A 22,282-nucleotide genomic window follows, 5' to 3' on the forward strand; every position below is an offset into this window, starting at 1 on the left:
TATCTTTGTGTCTTCTCGTCATTGGCAGTACTTCCGATCTCTTAAAATTACTAAAATGGAGGATGTCAAAACTGTGAGGTGTATTATATTGAATTTTTTTTTTTTCAAATATCTGGAGAGGTTAGTGTAATTTAGTAGGAAATATTACATATACTTTTCATGAGTAATGTTAGGGATTATAAAAAAAATATCATGGGGATGATCATAAAAATTTCTCCACATTTGAATTACACATACAATAAAACATTATACTCTAATCAAAGAATGAGAAAAGTGATTTTGAATTTTTTGAATTTTTTTTTTTTAACCAAACATATTTTAAAATTTTTTTCTCTAAAAAAATATTTTGAGAGACCAACTAAACTAGTCCAAATCTTTTACCCTTTTTTAGCGGTTAACACATACACTAACCCACAATTTTTAATCATCCTATTTGAGAGGCTTTCACTGGAGCACTGACCATGGAAATTTTCTTGTGCCCAATTGCATTTCTATGAACCGAAGCAAAAATTTATCAACGACTTGCGAGCAGTCTGTACAAATCTAGGCACTAAGCAATTTATTATCAGCTATGTTTGGCATGTGAAGTTGAGACTATTTTAGTCATAAACAGATAAAATAAACTAAATTATTAAAAAAATAAAATGTCACCACCTCTAAACGATAATCATTTTATTTTTTCTCTTACAAAAATAAAAAAAAAATTAAAAATCTTATCACAAACGAGACTTTCTAACCCAAGTTAAAAAAATCAAAAAACCAATCAACTTCGCAAACGAAGGCATTATTATTTGTAATAAGTCATTACAAGTTTGTTTAGTGTCTACTCTAACTAATTACTTATGAAGTATAAATAATTTAAATAAATAAAAAATAATTATTATTTGAAAACTGTGAAAGGAATACTTTCACTTAATTTTCTTAATAATTAAATTTCAACCTTCAAAAAAAAAAAAAAAAACACCATTCCTTTTTTTGTTGTTTTACCAAGCATTCCAATGTTAGTCTGTATCGTACCTTGACATGATTTGGTCAAAAACAAAATGCACACTGAGATGTACCAACTCCTAGGCTATTGGTCATCTATCTCTATCTCTATCTCTATCATGAATTTGTGAATAATATAAAGAAGGAAAAAAAAAAAGAAAAAGATAAGAACAAAATGGAATTAATTTTCTTTTTCCTTAATAAATCAAATATTCAAATATAGCGTAAAAGATAAGTGCACAAGAGGAACATTTATCACGAGTCAATTACACAACATCACGCCAATTATAAATAATACGTTCGATTTTGTTCACCCATAGTAGGTGAACATTACTTCACATTTTCCATTGATTCTTCCAAAGTAATGGACCCCTTGTCTAACGTGAAATCAATGAAGAGGTGGATAATGTTCACCTATGGACAATTATGCATATAATCCGGAAGTTTGATATCAGAATTAGGGCCTACTAAAAAGTTCAACTTCCATGAGCACATCAATCTAAAGAGGCAATCAGATTAAACAAAAAGAGAAACAGGTAAGTAAAAAGCCACCGGGACAATCTGTATACAAGATTTATAACTTCTTGATCCCTCGAATCATATACAAGAACAAGCAATTGAATGATCATATCTCATCCGATATGCCCCACAGTTAGAACCTTAGGACCAGATAGCGAGTGTAACCAGTTGTGTGAGCTACGGCTTGAAAGAAAATGAAACGGTGCTAGGGGCAGCAGTCCCGCATCTGAAAATTAAGCTAAGAAGGCATGGCCACAAGAAGGAAAAAAAAAACATAGTTAATTTCTCAGTTTCTTTGAAAAATTAACGCTATAGATCTACTTTGGGAGACCGTGTGTCATCGCTCATTTGTGAGAAGAGCCAACGAAACATTTGTGATAACTTACTGGTGAGAGCCATCGGCTCTGGGTTTTCCGACTTCAAATTACAGATTGTATTGTACTCGTGCTTTAAATGAGGGGCAACTATTCTTTCCTGTAGAAAAAAGCAAAGCAAGTTTCTCAACAAACAAGAGAGAAGTCATCAATTTTGCAAGTGAATTCTCAAGTGCGAATAAAACATTAATACCTTGAAAACTTCAAATGGACAGAAATCAGAATTGTCACAGCCCTATTTATGGAAACACAAAACATAATTAAAAGCTTCGAAATATAAAAAGAAAGCCATAATGGGGCATGCCAAGTTTCACAAGTTGAAATATTAGAGACCCTATAAAAATTAACTAATAGAGAAAATAACTTAGGATTGAGACAGTAAATTTCAAAGTCCATACATGCATATTAGCCCGTTTGGGAAAACAAATTTGCGGCTTAAAAAAAGTTACCTTTTTGAGCTGAAAAAGCAAATAAGCTGAAAATCTGAATTTTTTACCCAACATTGTAACTTTTCAATGTAAATTTCAAATTTGAAGCTAAATAAGCTGCAAATAAATTTTGCCAACATGCAATAGGAAGTGAGCTATTTCTAATCAAATCATCTACAATCCATCATAGGGTGCTCCCCATACAACTGAAAGAAAAATGAAAACCCAAATAATAATAATAATTGTAATTGCTAGTCATGATAGACGGCTACTTCAATATCATCAATCGAAAAATAAACTAAAAATTAATAAATATATAAATATGAGGAATAAGAATCTATGAAATTTCAAGAATTTAGTCAACAAAAGCTTACTGGCATTGGAACGGGATGTTCATTATGCAGTACTTGCACAAAGTACTTGCTTGAAGACTTAGCTGGACAACTATAAAGTACCATCATATTATTGCCACCAAAAGGCGTCACCACACTGCCCCTCCAATTTCTTCTCTGAGGTGGCTTTGGAGGGAGTTGCAAGGGTTGTTCCTTTTGTATTTTTTCAAAATCTGAAATATTCAACAAATAATGCTTACTGAGAAGACAACATAAAAGCAGAAGTCATACAGGTAAAGTAGAAACACAATGGGACAGCTGGCATACTGGATCAAATGCTTATTTATGATTTGCCCCAGATCCAAAGGGAAAAAAAAAGGGACAAGAAATCTAAAGGAAAAAAAGAAATGCATGCATGTGCCATCATATATAGAGATTCAAATATAACTAAGAAGCATGGACACTACACAAACCGACACGACACAACACTCATCGGACACTTGGACACACATGAATCATATTACAAGTTTGAATAAAATAACTTGTAATCCAATGATAAAACGAAAATAATGTAAATTTATACATATTCTCCTCCTTTAGACTTTTAAAATTATTATCTTTGGCTAAAATATTCATATAATAATTATTATCCTTATATATGACATAATAAATATATAAAATTATATATTTTGTACGTGTCCCCCACGTGTCGTGTCCTACATTTTTTAAAAATTTACGTGTCAGCATGTCTGTGTTTGTGTCGTGTCTGCTTTTTAGAAATACGAGAATGAAAAGCACTCACCGGATCCTTCAAGAAAGAGCCCAATCAGACATGAGAATGGAAGCAGAGTTTCTGCATGAGCAAACCGCAGTCTTGCCTTTTCATAACTGCCAGGAGCATGTTCTTCTACAATAACAGAAGGTATAAATTATGAACGAAGCAGAAGATACCTTTATTTTTTCCCCCAGCATTAGCCATGAAGATTTCAATTATAAGTTTATAAAACAATTAATTTTCAGATAAGTTTTGAAATAGATGCCACAATGTGGGAATTAACTCCTAGTTTTGAAATACATGCCATAGCATTAATAGCAAATAACCACAAAGACAGTGAAAAATAATATGACAATAATATGAAATTGTTGTGGTTTATCTAACCTTCTTTACCCTTAATAGCTTGTTCCATGGACTGAACAACATCTTCAAGCAATGGCACTCCCATCCGGTAGTTTAATGCATTACCATAACCCTTTAATATGAACAGCTCCAAATCATCTGTCCACTCCAGTAAAACAACCTAAAAATGTTTATATTTGGCAAGTTAGCAAGTGCACAATGAGCAAGAAACAAAGCATGAACTGATAACATACACAATTTGCACTTATCAGTGCATAACATATACAGGAACAATAGATCCCATGGTATGTAAGTACCAAAGCTACATACCTCAGATGGAGTGAACAGAGCACAAGCTTGATCAGTTATATTCAATAAGGATGCTTCCTGCCAAATTGAAAATTCAAACGAACAATTACAAAGGAATCGCAATCACATAGACTGTTTAGAATTCTCAGAGAAAGAAAGAAAATGAAAGAGAAGAAAGGAAAGGAAAGGAAAGGAAAGAAACAATCACCTGTTTGCACAAAAACCAGAGAGAAGATGTATCTTGTCTTGTAAAATTCAGATCGTAACGCCTCACTAATGCATGCGTAATTTCATCCAAGGCAGGTTCCTTAAGCTTATGAACGGCAGGCTCCTGACTTTTTCTAAAGGCCTGCATTCAGAGATATACACGATAAAACCAAAGAAGTATCATGTATTGTAAAATTCAGCTCATAATGCCTCACTAATGCATAAAATTTCATCCAATATAGGTTCCCTAAGCTTATTATCCACCCGTACAAAGTTTAATTTCAATTTCCTAGTACAAAATGCATAAAGATCAGCACAAAAAGGAATCACCCAAAAACTTAAGGTTTACTTCCCTTCTAAATGTAAATACATATTTATTTGGTAAGTAAGGTACCCACCAAATAACTATGTTAAAACCAATATATTAATGGTGAACCATCCATAATAATAAGAGAAGCCTGAAAAGACATTTAAAGGTAAATAAGTAACAAAAACATATAGTTGTGGTTTTTGAGAGATTCCCAATCCCAATTTGTTAACATGGATGCATTACCCACTTGTTAATAAGCTTATACATGTGGGTGTTAGCATGCAACTTAATAGAAAAATAATGTTGTATTCAGAGTACAAGGCTCGCTTACGAAGCTGATTCCCATGGGTTTATGCCACCAGCTTGGGGACATATATTCTTTTATCCACGACATCCAAGCATGCAGTTTAATACCACTATTTTTTTACCACGACCAGTAGGAGGAAGTCAAGTAATTCAATGGTTTTCGACAAGGATTTAAAATATCCATTATCATGTGATTTGAATTCAGCAGCTACAAAAATCAAATGAAAAGCTTTGTTTTGTGATTATAAAGACAATAGTACTCTGCTATGTACTGGATGATAGTATCAGGCCATATGTATGACCACTCAAGTCAGTGTCAAATGATAATCTCACATACAGTAACCAAGAACTCTTTTCGAGGAAACCCTTTCCCTAGTTGCCTCCATGTTTTCATGAGCATTCAATAGATATCACAAGTTACTAGAGTTCAAGCATCCAAATTGAAAATTAAAAAAGCAAACCTCAACTACATAAGAGTGAGAGCAAATATGTCAATGTATGTAACTACGTGTAATTCTTTAGGTATAAGCTATGCCGAGAGTACCATGTACCTTGTAGTTCTGACAACAATCATGGAATCTTAGCCATATATCACTTGCACGGCTTTCGCTGGTTACTGCAAAAGCTCGATGGCGCCCTGGTCCAAGATTTCCCCTCCCACTAAATAGCCCCATGCCAAATGCTACAGCACTAGCTGATGCCCGAGGAATCTATTCATGATTCATGGCAAAGAAAAAGAGATGTATAAGAATAATGAATCCTAAAAGCAAGTGAAAATTTTACATAAAAATGTAATATCACAGTTAGTGTGATGCAATCAGCCTTTTGATTGATCAAAAAAATTTCAGTGGAAACTTGACCAAACAGAATTTATGGTAATGAGGCAATAGATAGAACAATTGGCTGAAACCTCCTATGAATTATCATCACTAAAGCCAGCCATTTGCAAAAGTGAATAGAAGGAAAAGTAGGATGTGGCCTACCTGAGTTGCCTTTATTGCATACACATCCGGGTCGTAATCCTCGTTAAACAGTTGTGGAAATTTGTCTCTGGTTCTGATCCCCAGATTATACAGTTCATCTTCTCCTTCACTAATTAATTCACCACCCTTGAGCTTCCCTTGCCAAGGAGATTTCCATCCTCGAAACCAGGCAGGAACTTTCTGCAAAGCCAACTTCTGCTCTTTTGCGTCTTGTAGAAGAACTTCCATACGCATGGCTAAATCATTTAACTCTTTTAACTTTTTCTTGGTTGGAGCACGAGTTCCATGCCTCGCCTGGGATACCAAAATTTTGACTAATGAAAAGTATACTTTTAATAGAACACTTGGTATAACACAACATTGCAAGCTGAACATAGCACAAACAATAGAAACCATAATGGCAGCATTGGAAGACTCCATAGAAACCTTGATAAAAATATGCAAGCAACAAGATGTTTTCGCAAATTGCATAACCACAAGCCAAACAATTTTCAGCTTTCCAACAAAGTCGTGCCAATTTTCTAGTGTCCAAAACATAAACATACATATTTTTAAAAATGTCCAGAACATACATGCTAGCTAAGAAAACAATTGTAACAAGTGGCACATTTTGACTGACCACTTGCTTCTACTTGATAATTGTAGCAAACGTACGAGCTCCAAAAAAACATAAAATTTGCCTTCAAAGCAGGATGAAAAAGAAAAATCTGTACAATATGACCATGTATAATGGTTAATTTACTCTAGAGGAATATGGGACTGTTAGGCTGCTTTAGTTTTTCTGGAGGCATTTTCCTTTTTTATTTGTTCTGCCTTTTTTTTATTTCTTTCTTTCTGAGGAAATCTCTATGTTCTTTGCATTAGTTTCTTTCTCTCAAAAAGATTTGCGGAAAAGACTTACTACACACATACACTTGAGAATTACTACAAACAACACTCACAAATTTAAACCCCTCAACTCCAAATGCTATGCACAAACACAGCTCTTAAAGAAAATGATCAAAGGTGATTCTGAACAAACACACGGAATTCACAATGAGTCTCAGCCTATTTGGAAAGACTTATGTGGCTCTACATCCATATGAAGAACAATTCAGTGTTGAAATATAGCTTTAATATGTTAAAGATCACAAGAAATCCAAACTTAAAAGTCTTTTTCTCTACTGTTTTTTTCTCTGATGAAACAAATTTATGTCAGATTCTTTGATATGCAACTGTTAGATAATTGTCCTTTGCAGCTTCTCCACCAGAGGTTCCAAAACTCTAGATTATGAAGTTCTTGGTTAGTCAATGGCAGAAAACAGTTCAAGTATTCTCAAAGCATCAATTTATCAAAAAAAAGTATTCTCAAAGCATCAACGACAACTAAAATATTTTTGATACATCATCTGATTTGAGCATCAATCATTGGTCCTATGAATGAAAACTTTAACAAAACATAACCTATTTTCCAAACACCCAAGATTGATATATTCTCAAAGCATCAAGCACGTAAAGACTTTGTTTAGCACACCCATTGATGTCAGCATTAGTATGCCCACCTCATTGACACGTCTAGAATAACTAGAATAAATTCCGATATGATGGAATAAACGAAAACAAGAACGTAAGACAAGCAATCATACAAAGATATACGTGGTTCGGCTACAAGCCTATGTCCATAGGCAAAGAATGGCAGAGGGTTTACTATCGAAAGGAGGAGAAAATACGAGGGTGGATATCTCTCTCAAAGCTGATTGTAACTGTTAGAATGTGTGTGTTTATGTTGAGTAAGGGTATCATATGGCTAGATTGTATCTCATATAAATATTTCTGATGCTCCAGTCCTAAAAAGATATGTTGAATAACAAAGTTGCTGCTTCTTATTATTTTCTCTCTTTCTCTTTAACCCTAATCTAAGTTTTTTTATACTTTTGCACTTCAACTTGGTATCAGAGCAATTTAGAGCTTTAGTTAATTTACTCACAGAAAGCAATTAAAGGGAATAGAGGTAACATAGAGACTAGAGGGTAAGGAGAGAGATGAAGAGGGTTAAAGAGTGCCTTGGCCACTAATAGGTCGAGAGGAACCATCAACGAGTCTAATATTACGGGTAACTGGACGAAGAGAATGAAAAAGAGAAGAATTACCAGAGATATGGAAACTAGCGCCAGAGTCTAGAAGCCAAGGTTGGGGGGATTGAGCCATACATGCAATATTAACTGAGCTAGCCAATGTAGCAGTAGAGGATGAAGGAAGAGTAGTATGGAGAGAATTGACTATCTCAATATGCTCGCTAATCTGAGTGCTAAGTGCATCATCAGAATCAGCTGGGGAAGCACCTGGACCAGATGGAGAGGGAGTTGACAAAGAGGATGGAGTATCCATAACCTGCTTCACATGATCAAGTTTACCATACTTTTGCCAACACCGAGGTTCAAAATGACCCAAAGAACCACAATGAGTACACGTTCAATCACCACGGGACATAGAACTAGTACCACGTCCACCACCACCACGTGATCCATGAGAATAATGACCACCACGAGAACCACGGGAACCAATATGGGATCCACGATGACTAGAGCTGCCATGAAAACTACCCCGATGGGGCCTACAGTCACCACTGCTAGATATCACGGTAGAAGAGGACAAGGGCTGAGAGGAACCAATTACGGAAGAACCTTATCCTAGAGAAGAACGCACCAATCGAGAATAGGCATTAGCAGTAGAAGGTAAAGTCTCACTAGCAAGAATTTGATCTTTGAAACCTCGTAGATCAGAATCTAATCCCAAAAGTAAGGATACCATCATAAACTCCCAATATTTCTTCTGTTGAGCCAAATCAGTAGTAAAAGGTCAGTGTTGCAATAATTGATCCCACAAGGTCTTAAGCCTACTATAATAGTCAGCAAGAGGACGGCCAGACTGCCGAATAGCAAAGATCTACTCATACAACTCATAAACTCGAGAAACATTACTCTGATTGGAAAATGACCTAACAAGGGAGTCCCAGATGGCCTTAGAGGTGTCACAAAATTCCACTGTAGTAGCAACATTAGGCTCCAAACTACGCCAAAGCCACCCCATAACATAGGAATCCTCACTCAACCAATCATCATAACATTTATCATCCTCAGCCTACGCCAAAGCCACCCCATAACATAGGAATCCTCACTCAACCAATCATCATAACATTTATCATCCTCAGCCGGTGGAAGTTCAGTAAGAAAACGTGACTTTTTGCCATGCAAGAAAATCTTAATGGCATGGGCCCAAGCAAGATAATTCAAACCAGTTAATTTCTTAGTGGTAATGGATTTGGGTAACTCATCATCCTTAATCATAGAGAATGGGGTAGCAGGTTTTATTTCAGCCATAACACCAAAATGAGCAGTAATCAGCCCAAAAAAAAAAGACCAAGGATGGCAACAAAATATCCAAAGGAACACCAAGTCGTCTGATGAAGGTCATGGAAAGAAGAAAAAAAGCAAATATGGAATTTCACATGAAGCATGTTTAGGGCATCAAGAATTAAAGATGTGGAATAATTTTGAGTCTTTATATTATTATAGTAGATTTTAGTAATTAAGGGTATAATGGTAATTCCAATAATTGTTGGACATGGGTTGTAGGGGTCACCCATGGGTTTTATTTTAGGTCAAGTTATTAAATGAGTTATTATATATAGGTTTTATTATGTCTAAAATAATCTTAGTGGTCAAAAGTCTAAATTTCCAATCTTGATATAGAAGTAGAATTAGAAGTCATTAAAGTTTCCTATTATGATTGAAGTAAAATTAGAAGTCATAGTTAGTCTAGAATATTAGTAGTTGCTAAATATTTTTAGTTTCTAAATTTGAGAAATACTCCTTATAGAATTAGGAGAGTCTTTAGCATATAAATATATGTGTAATCTCAATAATTCAATAGCACAGTTAATATTATGAAAATTTGAGATTGTGTTCGTGTGATTGGCCTATCCCTTGTGAGGGTGAAGCACTTCTCTCTCACTCTTCTTCTTCTTCTATCGAGCAAGGTTACTGTTCACAGTGCTTAAAACAACCAGCCAACTATCCCTAAACACTTGTGTTTTCATTCCCCAAACCCTACCTTTTTACAAACCCTTAAACTCCTATTTTTTTAAATACTTTTGTAGCCACAAAATCTCACAAAATCCAGCCCTATAAATAAGTCTATTATTGTAGCTGCCAGTTTACTTAAATTGGGCTCAATAATTGTAGGAAAGCAATCCCTACTCGTCCTACATCATCATCTCATTGGCACATTGCGGTCATATGGCTAGATTGTATCTCATATAAATATTTTTGATGCTCCAGTCCTAAAAACATATGTTGAATAACAAAGTTGCGGCTTCTTATTATTCTCTCTCTTTCTCTTTAACCCTAATCTAAGTTTTTCATACTTTCGCACTTCAACTGTAACAATAGATTACACTAATCTCATAACCCTAATCCATGAAATAACCCATAATTTATATATACATCCACTAAGATCTGCATACAATAAGAGCTGGGTCTGACCTAGTGGAATCGGGTTGAAATATCCCCAACAAATTCATCCCACATTATTATATGAAATCCACATTGCTTAACAAAATAGGATACATGTTGCTATAACTAATTTCAATTGATTTTTGGTTAGAAGATAGATTTTTGCGTGTTTTGTGTGGTTAGGTGTCAGGGCATGTGGATCCTGATTTATTTACGTTTTTAGATTTCCTTGATAGATTTCCTTGATGATGTGATTGGATATTTGTGTCTTTTTGGTTTCCTATATTGTATTCTTTAGCATCTTCTTGATGCTCTTTCTTCAATAAATTTTATTTATCAAAAAAAAAAAAAAAAAAACTACTTTTCAATTGACCTGGATAAGCACAAAGTCAAAATATACAATCACATAAACTATATGCATAAACAGTTTGAAGTTGTAAATGAGAATTACCACAAGATTCAAATGGATAGGAGAACATTGGTCTGGAATGTTAGAAGGTACAAACGAATTGTCAGATATGTCCTTCACAACACCATACCTGCCAAGCCAAAAGAATTTAATAAATAAAAACAAGTAATCATTCAAACATTTCCATTAATCAAATAATAATAAGTTAAAAAAAAAAAAAACTGTTTAGTGTGACGTTTTCTTATCTTCTTCGGATACGTTTATACACAATAATTCCTGTAAAACAAATACTACTAAAGAGTCCGAAATAAATTGATCAATATTTTAAGTTATTTATTTATTTTTTGTGTTGAAAACAATAAGCTGGATTTTTATTTTGAAATTTTATTTATTTGGGGACCGAGAAAACAAAAATCATCTATTCTTCCGAATACAAGTTTCGAAGTAGTCTCAATTTTCTTAGTAACCAAACAAAGAGTTCAAAATTTTGCTCGTCGAGTTTTCGGGATCTTAAATTGATTCGCCAGATTTCACCGCAACCAAGGCCTAAACCCTAAATGTGATTATAGCGTTCGATTCGATCGTCCAACATGCGATGCAGGTGAAAATAATTAAGAGAGAGAAAGGGAGAGAACCTCGTAACAGTGGAGACATGCTGGCGAACGTCGAAAGCTCCATCATCAGCGATTGAATGTAGTAGGAGTGCAGATAACAACAATACCATGAGACTCGCCTCCTTCATTTTCTCTCTCTCTCTCTCGAATGGTATGGTGGGATGGGAAAGCAAAAGAGAAATTCTGAGAAAAGCGATTACAGTTCTTCTATATGTTTGATTTTACGTGGAACGCAGTTGTTTTGTAAACATGGTAAAAAGCGATTTTTTTGATTTTTAATTAAATTTTTGATTTTTCTCTGTAAGTGATTTGGAAAGTTAGTAAAATTTATTTTTTATTTTTTAATTAATATTTATTTATGATGTCAAATCATAATAAAATGATTAAATTATTTTCATTCAATTTAAAATATTTACAATTTTACCTATGTAGCACATCTTGACCCATGAGAGGTAAAATTATAATTTTACCATTAGTTAAAACCTAACTTCCCAAATGTCTTTAAACTTAAAAAAAACCAACTTTTAATTTTTGCTATAAACTTAAAAAAGTGACTAAAGACTAAGGTCTCATTTGTGAAGCGACCGGTTTAGCCAACAAGTCAAAAAATTAATAAAAAAGCCAAAAAAACTAACAATCCATACTAAAAAATCAAAGATTCTCGTTTCTCTTTACTTTTTGTATATCTTTTCATAAAAAGCTAAAATTACTCATATTTTAGTCAAATAATTAAAAAATTACTAAATTAATCTCTTCCCAACAAGACTTAAATAGTCAAAAGAGGCCATAATTGATAATGCACGTTTCAAATGGTCTCGTGTTAACGTATCTCCAAAGTTACATCATCTTTTTCACTAAATATTAAATTTTAGTAAATATTTGATATTATATAATGTATTTTAAGTAGCTTCGGCAAATTTGGATGGTTGTCGGCCAATCATTCGACCCATTGTCTAATTTAAAATTTTTATCAAATTTGTTCTAAATAACATCTAGCCCAATAATTACTTATAAATTTAACAAAAAGACAAAGCTTTTATATCGAATTGATTTTTCAATCCCTTCTCTAAGAGGATACGTAATCCCACCGTAGAATTAATAGTCCATTCGGATGACAATCCTGGGGTTCACAATCCAATCAAACAAGCTTTGTCAAGAGTCTACTTCCTACATAATTCAGCCACACTGGAATTTTTTAAGAAGATAGTTAAAAGTTGATTTTTAATTTTTTTTTATTTTTTGACTTTCTTTTTTGAGAGAGAAAATGAATTAAAAGTTAAGAAGTGATTTTTAATCAACTTTTCAAAATAAGCCTCACGAATCAACCAAACAAGCATGACTTTAGTTATATAATTCCCCAAATGCTATAATGACACGTGCCAAAGTAAGCGGCCAACTAGGGGTGATCGTAAATTGGGTGGCATCTCATCCGTCATTCATTTAAAATTGAGCAGATTGAAAAAAATCAATTCATATCCGTTCATCTGTTTAGTGGATGCAAATTAAGTGAGCCATACAAATGGATAAATGGATGCAATAGGTTTGGCTATTTAGACTTTACAAATTTTGAGCATTTTTAAAAATTATAATTTATAATTTTTACAATCTCCAATAACTAGTAATCTGAAAAAATATATATTATTTATCTGTAATAAGCCATGGCACCACACATGTATATTTTTAAGATAATATTTTCTATTTTCATAATAATATATATTTTATTCTTTCTACACTATGTTGTTACTTGTTAGTAGTTTTTTTTCTTTTTTTCACCTTCATTTACGGGCAAATCGGGTTTATGTAGCTGTTAGATGGTTGCTTTGTCATCTAAACCGCATTGACAGATTTTAAAATATTTCATTCGCATCAGTCTGCTAAAAGATACTCATCCACCCAAAATCAATCGTGTTCAGTTGATTCGATCGAATTGAGCAAAATGAACAGATCCATGATCACCTCTACGGCTAAAAAACTAAAAATACTCGATATTTTTTTTAATCAATTCAAAACTACTAGTTTAATATGAAAATTTTAAACTTATTATAAATGGAGGCTAAGGGGTGGTCTGGGTTGCTTAAGGTTGCTTATTTTGGCTTATTAAATTCTTACAAAATATATGTAAAAAAATAAAAAAATAAATACTGTAACAATTTGTACCAACTAAATCAATAAATAGCTTAACAATTTTCTTCCACCCAACCCGTATCCCCCACCTTGTGGGGTTTTTCATCCCCCCCTAAGAAAGTGGAGTAAAAATTGTTTTTGCTCCCTAACCCTAACCCCCACCCCAATTTTATTTATTAAATATATATAATTTAATTTTTTTAGTATAATAAAATTACAATATTAACTTAATTTTTATTTTAACTCATTTATTTATCATTTTATATCATTGTACTCTTATTAATTATAAATCATTGAACACATATTTTATTTTTATTTTTAGATTTATAAAATTAGCTAGTTCTTGCCCTAAGCAACTACCCCACACTACAAAAAAAATTATTTTTTGCGACAGCAAAACGCCGTCGCAAATAATCCAAACGCCGTCTCAAAAGCTATTTGCGACGGTATTTTTTCTTTTTGCGACGGCAAGTGGGGGTCGCAACAAGGGGGGTTGCAAAAGACCTTTAGCGACGACACTTGCCGTCGCCATTGTTTTTGCGACGGGAATATCCCTTTTTTGCGACGGCAAATTTCTGTCGCCGATTATGGATGAAGATCTGGGTTTTTTTGCGACGGCACAAGCTTTCTGTCGCTAAAATAGATATTTGCGACGGCAAAATTCCGTCGCAAAAAATGTCGTCGCAAAAAATGTCGGCGTTAATGACTATTGGCGACGGCAATTGCACCATCGCTAAAGCCTTGTTTTTCAAATAAATTCCACACCTTTTGCGACGGTATGGCTGCCGTCGCAAAAAGCCTGGCACGTTTTTTTTTTTTTTTTTTTTTTTTTTTTTTTTTGCGACGGGGTGTTCTGCCATCTCAAAAAAAATAAAAAAAAACCTCCTGTTTTACAATTATTTAAAATATAAAAATAACCTGTAATGTTGGCAAATGATATAATAATATAAATACATAAATAAAATAACTAATGTTGGCAAGTGAAAAATAGCTAAAAAAAAATCAAAAAATTACATAATAATATAAATCCATACATAAACAAAAGTTGGCAAATGATAAAAATTCCTAATGTTGGTCACATAATACATACATAATGTTGGTCACAAATTTAAATAACATAAATCAAAATCAAAACCAAAAGTTTTCGTCTTGATTCTTTCGTGAGTTACAAAAACAGAAGTTGGTCATAATCTTTACGCGCCGACATTCCACACGAAGCAAACTGCTACTCAGGAAATATCTGAAAAAAACAAAATAAAAATAATTAATAACAATATAATGGTGTTAATATTTTAATTACAGAAAAATATAAAAAAATTAACTACCATATAATTAGAAAGATAGTTTAGTAAATAATTTTGACAAGAGGAACTAGTTTGCCCAAAGTGAAATCCGACTCTAACTCCCAAACCGGGAACCCGATTCGAACCTCGTCTTCTCCCATAAGTCTCTCGTGCCTAGGCGGTCGTGTGTGCCAAGTTTCGTGCTAAACCGACGCCGTTTGGTGATTTTGGGGCGTTAACTCCTCGAATTCAAGTTTCTTAAGGAACTAGTTTGCCCAAAGTGAAATCCGGCTCCAACTCCCAAACTGGGAACCCGATTCGAGCCGCGTCTTCTCCCACAAGTCTCTCGTGCCTAGGCGGTCGTGTGTGCCAAGTTTCGTGCTAAACCGACGCCGTTTGGTGATTTTGGGGGGTTAACTCCTCGAATTCAAGTTTCTTAAGGAACTAGTTTGCCCAAAGTGAAATCCGGCTCCAACTCCCAAACCGGGAACCCGATTCGAGCCCCGTCTTCTCCCACAAGTCTCCCGTGCCTAGGCGGTTGTGTGTGCCAAGTTTCGTGCTAAACCGACGCCGTTTGGTGATTTTGGAGCGTTAACTCCTCGAATTCAAGTTTCTTAAGGAACTAGTTTGCCTAAAGTGAAATCCGGCTCTAACTCCAAAACCGGGAACCCAATTCGAGCCCTGTCTTCTCCCACAAGTCTCTCGTGCCTAGGCGGTCGTGTGTGCCAAGTTTCGTGCTAAACTGACGCCGTTTGGTGATTTTGGAGCGTTAACTCCTCGAATTCAAGTTTCTTAAGGAACTAGTTTGCCTAAAATGAAATCCGGCTCTAACTCCCAAACCGGGAACCCGATTCGAGCCCCGTCTTCTCCCACAAGTCTCTCGTGCCTAGGCGGTCGTGTGTGCCAAGTTTCGTGCTAAACCGACCCCGTTTGGTGATTTTGGGGCGTTAACTCCTCGAATTCAAGTTTCTTACGGAACTAGTTTGCCCAAAGTGAAATCCGGCTCCAACTCCCAAACCGGGAACCCGATTCGAACCCCGTCTTCTTCCACAAGTCTCTCGTGCCTAGGCGGTCGTGTGTGCCAAGTTTCGTGCTAAACCGACGCCGTTTGGTGATTTTGGGGCGTTAACTCCTCGAATTCAAGTTTCTTAAGGAACTAGTTTGCCCAAAGTGAAATCTGGCTCCAACTCCCAAACTGGGAACCCGATTCGAGCCCCGTCTTCTCCCACAAGTCTCTCGTGCCTAGGCGGTCGTGTGTGCCAAGTTTCGTGCTAAACTGACGCCGTTTGGTGATTTTGGAGCGTTAACTCCTCGAATTCAAGTTTCTTAAGGAACTAGTTTGCCTAAAATGAAATCCGGCTCTAACTCCCAAACCGGGAACCCGATTCGAGCCCCGTCTTCTCCCACAAGTCTCTCGTGCCTAGGCGGTCGTGTGTGCCAAGTTTCGTGCTAAACCGACCCCGTTTGGTGATTTTGGGGCGTTAACTCCTCGAATTCAAGTTTCTTACGGAACTAGTTTGCCCAAAGTGAAATCCGGCTCCAACTCCCAAACCGGGAACCCGATTCGAACCCCGTCTTCTTCCACAAGTCTCTCGTGCCTAGGCGGTCGTGTGTGCCAAGTTTCGTGCTAAACCGACGCCGTTTGGTGATTTTGGGGCGTTAACTCCTCGAATTCAAGTTTCTTAAGGAACTAGTTTGCCCAAAGTGAAATCTGGCTCCAACTCCCAAACTGGGAACCCGATTCGAGCCCCGTCTTCTCCCACAAGTCTCTCGTGCCTAGGCGGTCGTGTGTGCCAAGTTTCCTGCTAAACCGACGCCGTTTGGTGATTTTGGGGCGTTAACTCCTCGAATTCAAGTTTCTTAAGGAACTAGTTTGCCCAAAGTGAAATCCGGCTCCAACTCCCAAACCGGGAACCCGATTCGAGCCCCGTCTTCTCCCACAAGTCTCCCGTGCCTAGGCGGTCGTGTGTGCCAAGTTTCGTGCTAAACCGACGCCGTTTGGTGATTTTGGAGCGTTAACTCCTCGAATTCAAGTTTCTTAAGGAACTAGTTTGCCCAAAGTGAAATCCGGCTCTAACTCCCAAACCGGGAACCCGATTTGAGCCCCGTCTTCTCCCATAAGTCTCTCGTGCCTAGGCGGTCGTGTGTGCCAAGTTTCGTGCTAAACCGACGTCGTTTGGTGATTTTGGGGCGTTAACTCCTCGAATTCAAGTTTCTTGAGGAACCAGTTTGCCCAAAATGAAATCCGGCTCCAACTCCCAAACCGGGAACCCGATTCGAGCCCCGTCTTCTCCCACAAGTCTCCCGTGCCTAGGCGGTCGTGTGTGCCAAGTTTCGTGCTAAACCGACGCCGTTTGGTGATTTTGGAGCGTTAACTCCTCGAATTCAAGTTTCTTAAGGAACTAGTTTGCCTAAAGTGAAATCCAGCTCTAACTCCCAAACCGGGAACCCGATTCGAGCCCCGTCTTCCCCCACAAGTCTCTCGTGCCTAGGCGGTCATGTGTGCCAAGTTTCGTGCTAAACTGACGCCGTTTGGTGATTTTGGAGTGTTAACTCCTCGAATTCAAGTTTCTTAAGGAACTAGTTTGCCTAAAGTGAAATCCGGCTCTAACTCCCAAACCGGGAACCTGATTCGAGCCCTGTCTTCTCCCATAAGTCTCTCGTGCCTAGGCGGTCGTGTGTGCCAAGTTTCGTGCTAAACTGACGGCGTTTGGTGATTTTGGGGCGTTAACTCCTTGAATTCAAGTTTCTTAAGGAACTAGTTTGCCCAAAGTGAAATCCGGCTCCAACTCCCAAACCAGGAACCCGATTCGACCCCTGTCTTCTCCCACAAGTCTCCCGTGCCTAGGCGGTCGTATGTGCCAAGTTTCGTGCTAAACCGACGCCGTTTGGTGATTTTGGAGTGTTAACTCCTCGAATTCAAGTGTCTTAAGGAACTAGTTTGCCTAAAGTGAAATCCGGCTCTATCTCCCAAACCGGGAACCCGATTCGAGTCCCGTCTTCTCCCACAAGTCTCCCGTGCCTAGGCGGTCGTGTGTGCCAAGTTTCGTGCTAAACTGACGGCGTTTGGTGATTTTGGAGCGTTAACTCCTCGAATTCAAATTTCTTATGGAACTAGTTTGCCTAAAGTGAAATCCGGCTTTAACTCCCAAATCGGGAACCCGATTCGAGCCCCGTCTTCTCCCACAAGTCTCTCGTGCCTAGGCGGTCATGTGTGCCAAGTTTCGTGCTAAACCGCCGCCGTTTGGTGATTTTGGAGCGTTAACTCCTCGAATTCAAGTTTCTTAAAGAACTAGTTTGCCCAAAGTGAAATCCGGCTCCAACTCCCAAACCGGGAACCCGATTCGAGCCCCGTCTTCTCCCACAAGTCTACCGTGCCTAGGCGGTCGTGTGTGCCAAGTTTCATGCTAAACTGACGCCGTTTGGTGATTTTGGAGCGTTAACTCCTCGAATTCAAGTTTCTTAAGGAACTAGTTTGCCTAAAGTGAAATCCGGCTCTAACTCCCAAACCGGGAACCCGATTCGAACCCCGTCTTCTCCCACAAGTCTCTCGTGCGTAGGCGGTCGTGTGTGCCAAGTTTCGTGCTAAACCGCCGCCGTTTGGTGATTTTGGGGCGTTAACTCCTCGAATTCAAGTTTCTTAAGGAACTAGTTTGCCTAAAGTGAAATCCGGCTCTAACTCCCAAACCGGGAACCCGATTCGAGCCCCGTCTTCTGCCACAAGTCTCCCGTGCCTAGGCGGTCGTGTGTGCCAAGTTTCGTGCTAAACTGACGCTGTTTGGTGATTTTGGAGCGTTAACTCCTCGAATTCAAGTTTCTTAAGGAACTAGTTTGCCTAAAGTGAAATCCGGCTCTAACTCCCAAACCGGGAACCCGATTCGAGCCCCGTCTTCTCCCACAAGTCTCTCGTGCCTAGGCGGTCGTGTGTGCCAAGTTTCGTGCTAAACCGACGCCGTTTGGTGATTTTGGGGCGTTAACTCCTCGAATTCAAGTTTCTTACGGAACTAGTTTGCCAAAAGTGAAATTCGGCTCCAACTCCCAAATCGGGAACTCGATTCGAGCCCCGTCTTCTCCCACAAGTCTCCCGTGCCTAGGCGGTCGTGTGTGCCAAGTTTCGTGCTAAACCGACGCCGTTTGGTGATTTTGGAGCGTTAACTCCTCGAATTCAAGTGTCTTAAGGAACTAGTTTGCCGAAAGTGAAATCCGGCTCTAACTCCCAAACCGGGAACCCGATTCGAGCCCTGTCTTCTCCCACAAGTCTCTCGAGCCTAGGCGGTCGTGTGTGCCAAGTTTTGTGCTAAACCGATGCCGTTTGGTGATTTTGGGGCGTTAACTCCTCGAATTCAAGTTTCTTAAGGAACTAGTTTGCCCAAAGTGAAATCCGGCTTCAACTCCCAAACCGGGAACCCGATTCGAGCCCCATCTTCTCCCACAAGTCTCTCGTGCCTAGGCAGTCGTGTGTGCCAAGTTTCGTGCTAAACCGACGCCGTTTGGTGATTTTGGGGCGTTAACTCCTCGAATTCAAGTTTCTTAAGGAACTAGTTTACCCGAAGTGAAATTCGGCTCTAACTCCCAAACCGGGAACCCGATTCGAGCCCCGTCTTCTCCCACAAGTCTCTCTTTAACTTAGAATGTCTAAAATATGCAAAGATACATTTTTGCTTAGAATGCAAAGATACATTTTATACCTGATCTTCTGGTGGTGGGGTATATGGATTCTCGTCTTCTGCAGATTCCCTAAATGCCCGGTGGCCACTCGATGCATCAGGAACCTATGATAGTCAATACATAATGTGTTAATCATATTCGAATTTTATACATAATCTTGTGTGAAAATTGAACTATCAAACAATTTAATTTATATCGAACCTGTCTGTTGGGATCCACACTCGCCCCCTGTGACACTAAGGCCATCATCTCAGCTCTCATCTGCTGTAAATGTGTAGAGAACTCTGCTCGCAGCTCCTCCCTCAACTCATCCCTTAGCTCTGCACGAACCTTCTGCGTGATTTGATCAATAGTCGATGGCTGGGGTGTTGACTGTGATGGCCCAGCACCATCTTTATACACCGCTCTCCGAGGCACAATTCTCCCGTATGTGCGACAATATCCATGTCCGTCATGACCTATCAACTCATGGAAAATGGCATTCCTAGCCTCCAAAGTCCGACCATCTTCATGTAGCATAGAGAGTTGACGATTAAACTCATCCTGTATTGAATGAGACATACAAGTATATGCCAAATTAAGATGGTTGACACACAAAAAATAAACTTTAAATACAATCAAAGGTGTTTGGAAACTACCAAGGTCTGAATAACCTCTGGGTCATCTACTCTACGTGTCATGAGCCAAACATTCATCTTATCAGTAGACTCCCCCTTACTGGTCATCTGTATTTTTTTAGAAATATGAAAATTAGAATCTAAATAATTTGTAAATATACAATGTTTATTTATATACAAAAATAAAACAATAAAATGTAAACCTCATGCCGTATCTGAGAGAAAGTAGTACGCCCTGTGGTATGAGCTATGCCGTGAGCTCGTCGATTTTTAGCGTTTCTACTTGCAATTTTCTATAACAGGTTCGACAAATGTGAGTATGTAAATATGATTTGTATGTTTACATATCATAAATATAACTTATTTGTATACCTCAGCATCGGAAGTACGCCAATACTCCACAAGTTCTTCCCACTGGCTTGGCACAATGCGCATAGGAACATCATCCTTCAGATTAGGATCAGAACTTCTAGGCTTGAAATACTTAGCCTTAAGCTTGTTCTTGTGATCCTTCCATATGCTGTTGTAGTTTTTCATGCATATTGGCTTGTACTCCTCTGGACATATATTCAAATTGCCCTATAAAACACAATTTCAAAGTTTAAATAATAATAACACAATTTTGGAATTTGAATTTGTGGACAAAAATATACTTTTACCTTCACATCCTTCCAGATAGCATCAATAATATCATCAGGCACATTGTTCCAGTCAAGAAAAGTAAGAGGAACAATGTTACCATTCCGCACAATAATGCCAAGTTGAGTAGTTAACTTAGCCACGTTATCCCCTATTGGGCAGTAATTTCCATCAAATTGTATGTCTAGCTTTTTACCAGTACCCCACTCTTTAATGCCCTTGGCACATCCTCTACCACGCCTAGTCGAGGTTGATGAAGAACTAACATGACCTGTGAGATACAATAACAATAAACAATATGCAATGGTAATAAACAAATGCAAATTTAAATAATGTGAATACAAATCATATCAAATAAACCTGAGGTGGGCTGTGAAGAAGTCGAAGGGTCTGCAAAATACAATGAGAATAAACAAGTTATATATAATGAGCATAAATAAATGTATGCTTCAATAATTTTCATACAAATCAAAGCAAATTTATATACCTGCGGATGGCTCATAAGCTGATGATGATAGCTGCTGTGGTGCCACTGATGGTGGACACACCGATGGTAGGCGTGGAGGCTGAGTACATGGTAGCTGCTGTGGTGCCACTAAAGGCCCCTCCGATAGTGGCCGATGTGATGCCTCCTCTGATGGTGGTGCTACTGATGTCCTGTTATGTAGCACATCAGACATCATGCGCCGGGGATGATCAGGCTTCCTCTTCCTTCCCATAATAATCTGCAAGCAATATAACATTAATTGACATTAGAAACATAGACAATGGTTTGTCGTCAACTATAATATGACATTAATTGAACTAATACAATTACAAAGATAAAGTAAATTAAGAAATTGATGATTAACTACAACCTTGGCCTTAATTGAATTACTAATGTTTCCACCACTATCAGCCTATTTGAACATCAACTGTTTCCCCTTCTGCGACTTCCCTCACCCAACCAACTTCTTCATCACGAAGCATTATATTTTCTTCCAATTGTTGGCTTATGTATGGCTCGATTTGTGGATCAGTCGAACTCATATCAAATAAACCTCTTTGAGACATCTTCACTACGACTTGCCAGTCTGGTTGTAACGGGTCTGCAACATACCAAACTTGCTCTGCTTGGGACGCCAAGATGAAAGGTTCATTGGTAATTCGATCATCTCGGTACAACAAATGATTGAAGTTCACCAACGTGAAATTGAAGACATCTTCTTTCTTTCCGTGAATGTTGTCAATCCAATCACACTTAAACAACACATGTTTCTTCTCATTGGAATATCGAATCTCAACAATATCTGTCAATTGTCCATAATAGTACACAGACCCCACACGAGGATTCTTGTCTTTTCGACTAGCATAACTTATGGTATCTGCCTTCAAAGCTACACCACAATTTTGTGTAGCTCGACGATCATCCATGGCCTTTACTCGATACTGAAACCCATTCAGTATATACCCGTTGAACCTCCTTGCCAAGTTATGAGGACCATTTGCCAATAGAATAATCTCTTCAGAAAATATGACATCAGTAGTCCTTCGCAAAGTTTGGACCTATTTAACACGAAAATG

The 22,282-nt window shown here is 37.6% G+C and overlaps 2 protein-coding genes across 6 annotated transcripts; both read right to left on the reverse strand.

The window, feature by feature from the left end:
* Nucleotides 1-1,163: 1,163 nt before the first annotated feature.
* Nucleotides 1,164-11,637, reverse strand: LOC114269771 (uncharacterized). 5 transcript variants are annotated; one of them, XM_028211127.2, is made up of 12 exons: nt 11,410-11,637; nt 10,817-10,904; nt 5,873-6,166; nt 5,441-5,599; nt 4,275-4,415; nt 4,088-4,144; nt 3,800-3,938; nt 3,443-3,547; nt 2,683-2,873; nt 2,074-2,115; nt 1,893-1,980; nt 1,164-1,744 (listed from the first exon to the last, which is right to left on the reverse strand). In XM_028211127.2, the coding sequence occupies exons 1-12, from the start codon at nt 11,514-11,516 to the stop codon at nt 1,740-1,742; spliced, it is 1,416 nt and encodes a 471-aa protein (XP_028066928.2). In that variant the 5' UTR covers nt 11,517-11,637; the 3' UTR covers nt 1,164-1,739. The 5 variants fall into 5 exon arrangements, with proteins under 5 accessions (XP_028066928.2, XP_082733103.1, XP_028066927.2 ...); XM_082876977.1 differs by having other exon boundaries at nt 3,443-3,544; nt 11,410-11,624; XM_028211126.2 differs by having other exon boundaries at nt 1,504-1,758; nt 11,410-11,624.
* A 2,867-nt stretch (nt 11,638-14,504) lies between these two features.
* On the reverse strand, nt 14,505-20,653 carry LOC145789685 (uncharacterized). Its single transcript, XM_082866947.1, has 6 exons — nt 20,453-20,653; nt 20,284-20,373; nt 20,102-20,188; nt 19,665-20,006; nt 19,484-19,567; nt 14,505-14,752 (listed from the first exon to the last, which is right to left on the reverse strand). Exons 1-6 carry the CDS (start codon nt 20,615-20,617, stop codon nt 14,738-14,740), a joined length of 783 nt encoding a protein of 260 aa, XP_082723073.1. The 5' UTR covers nt 20,618-20,653; the 3' UTR covers nt 14,505-14,737.
* Nucleotides 20,654-22,282: the final 1,629 nt, after the last annotated feature.

Source organism: Camellia sinensis, chromosome 1 (genome assembly GCF_055761805.1).
Source record: "Camellia sinensis isolate YWXY chromosome 1, ASM5576180v1, whole genome shotgun sequence".
Lineage (NCBI taxonomy): Eukaryota > Viridiplantae > Streptophyta > Magnoliopsida > Ericales > Theaceae > Camellia > Camellia sinensis.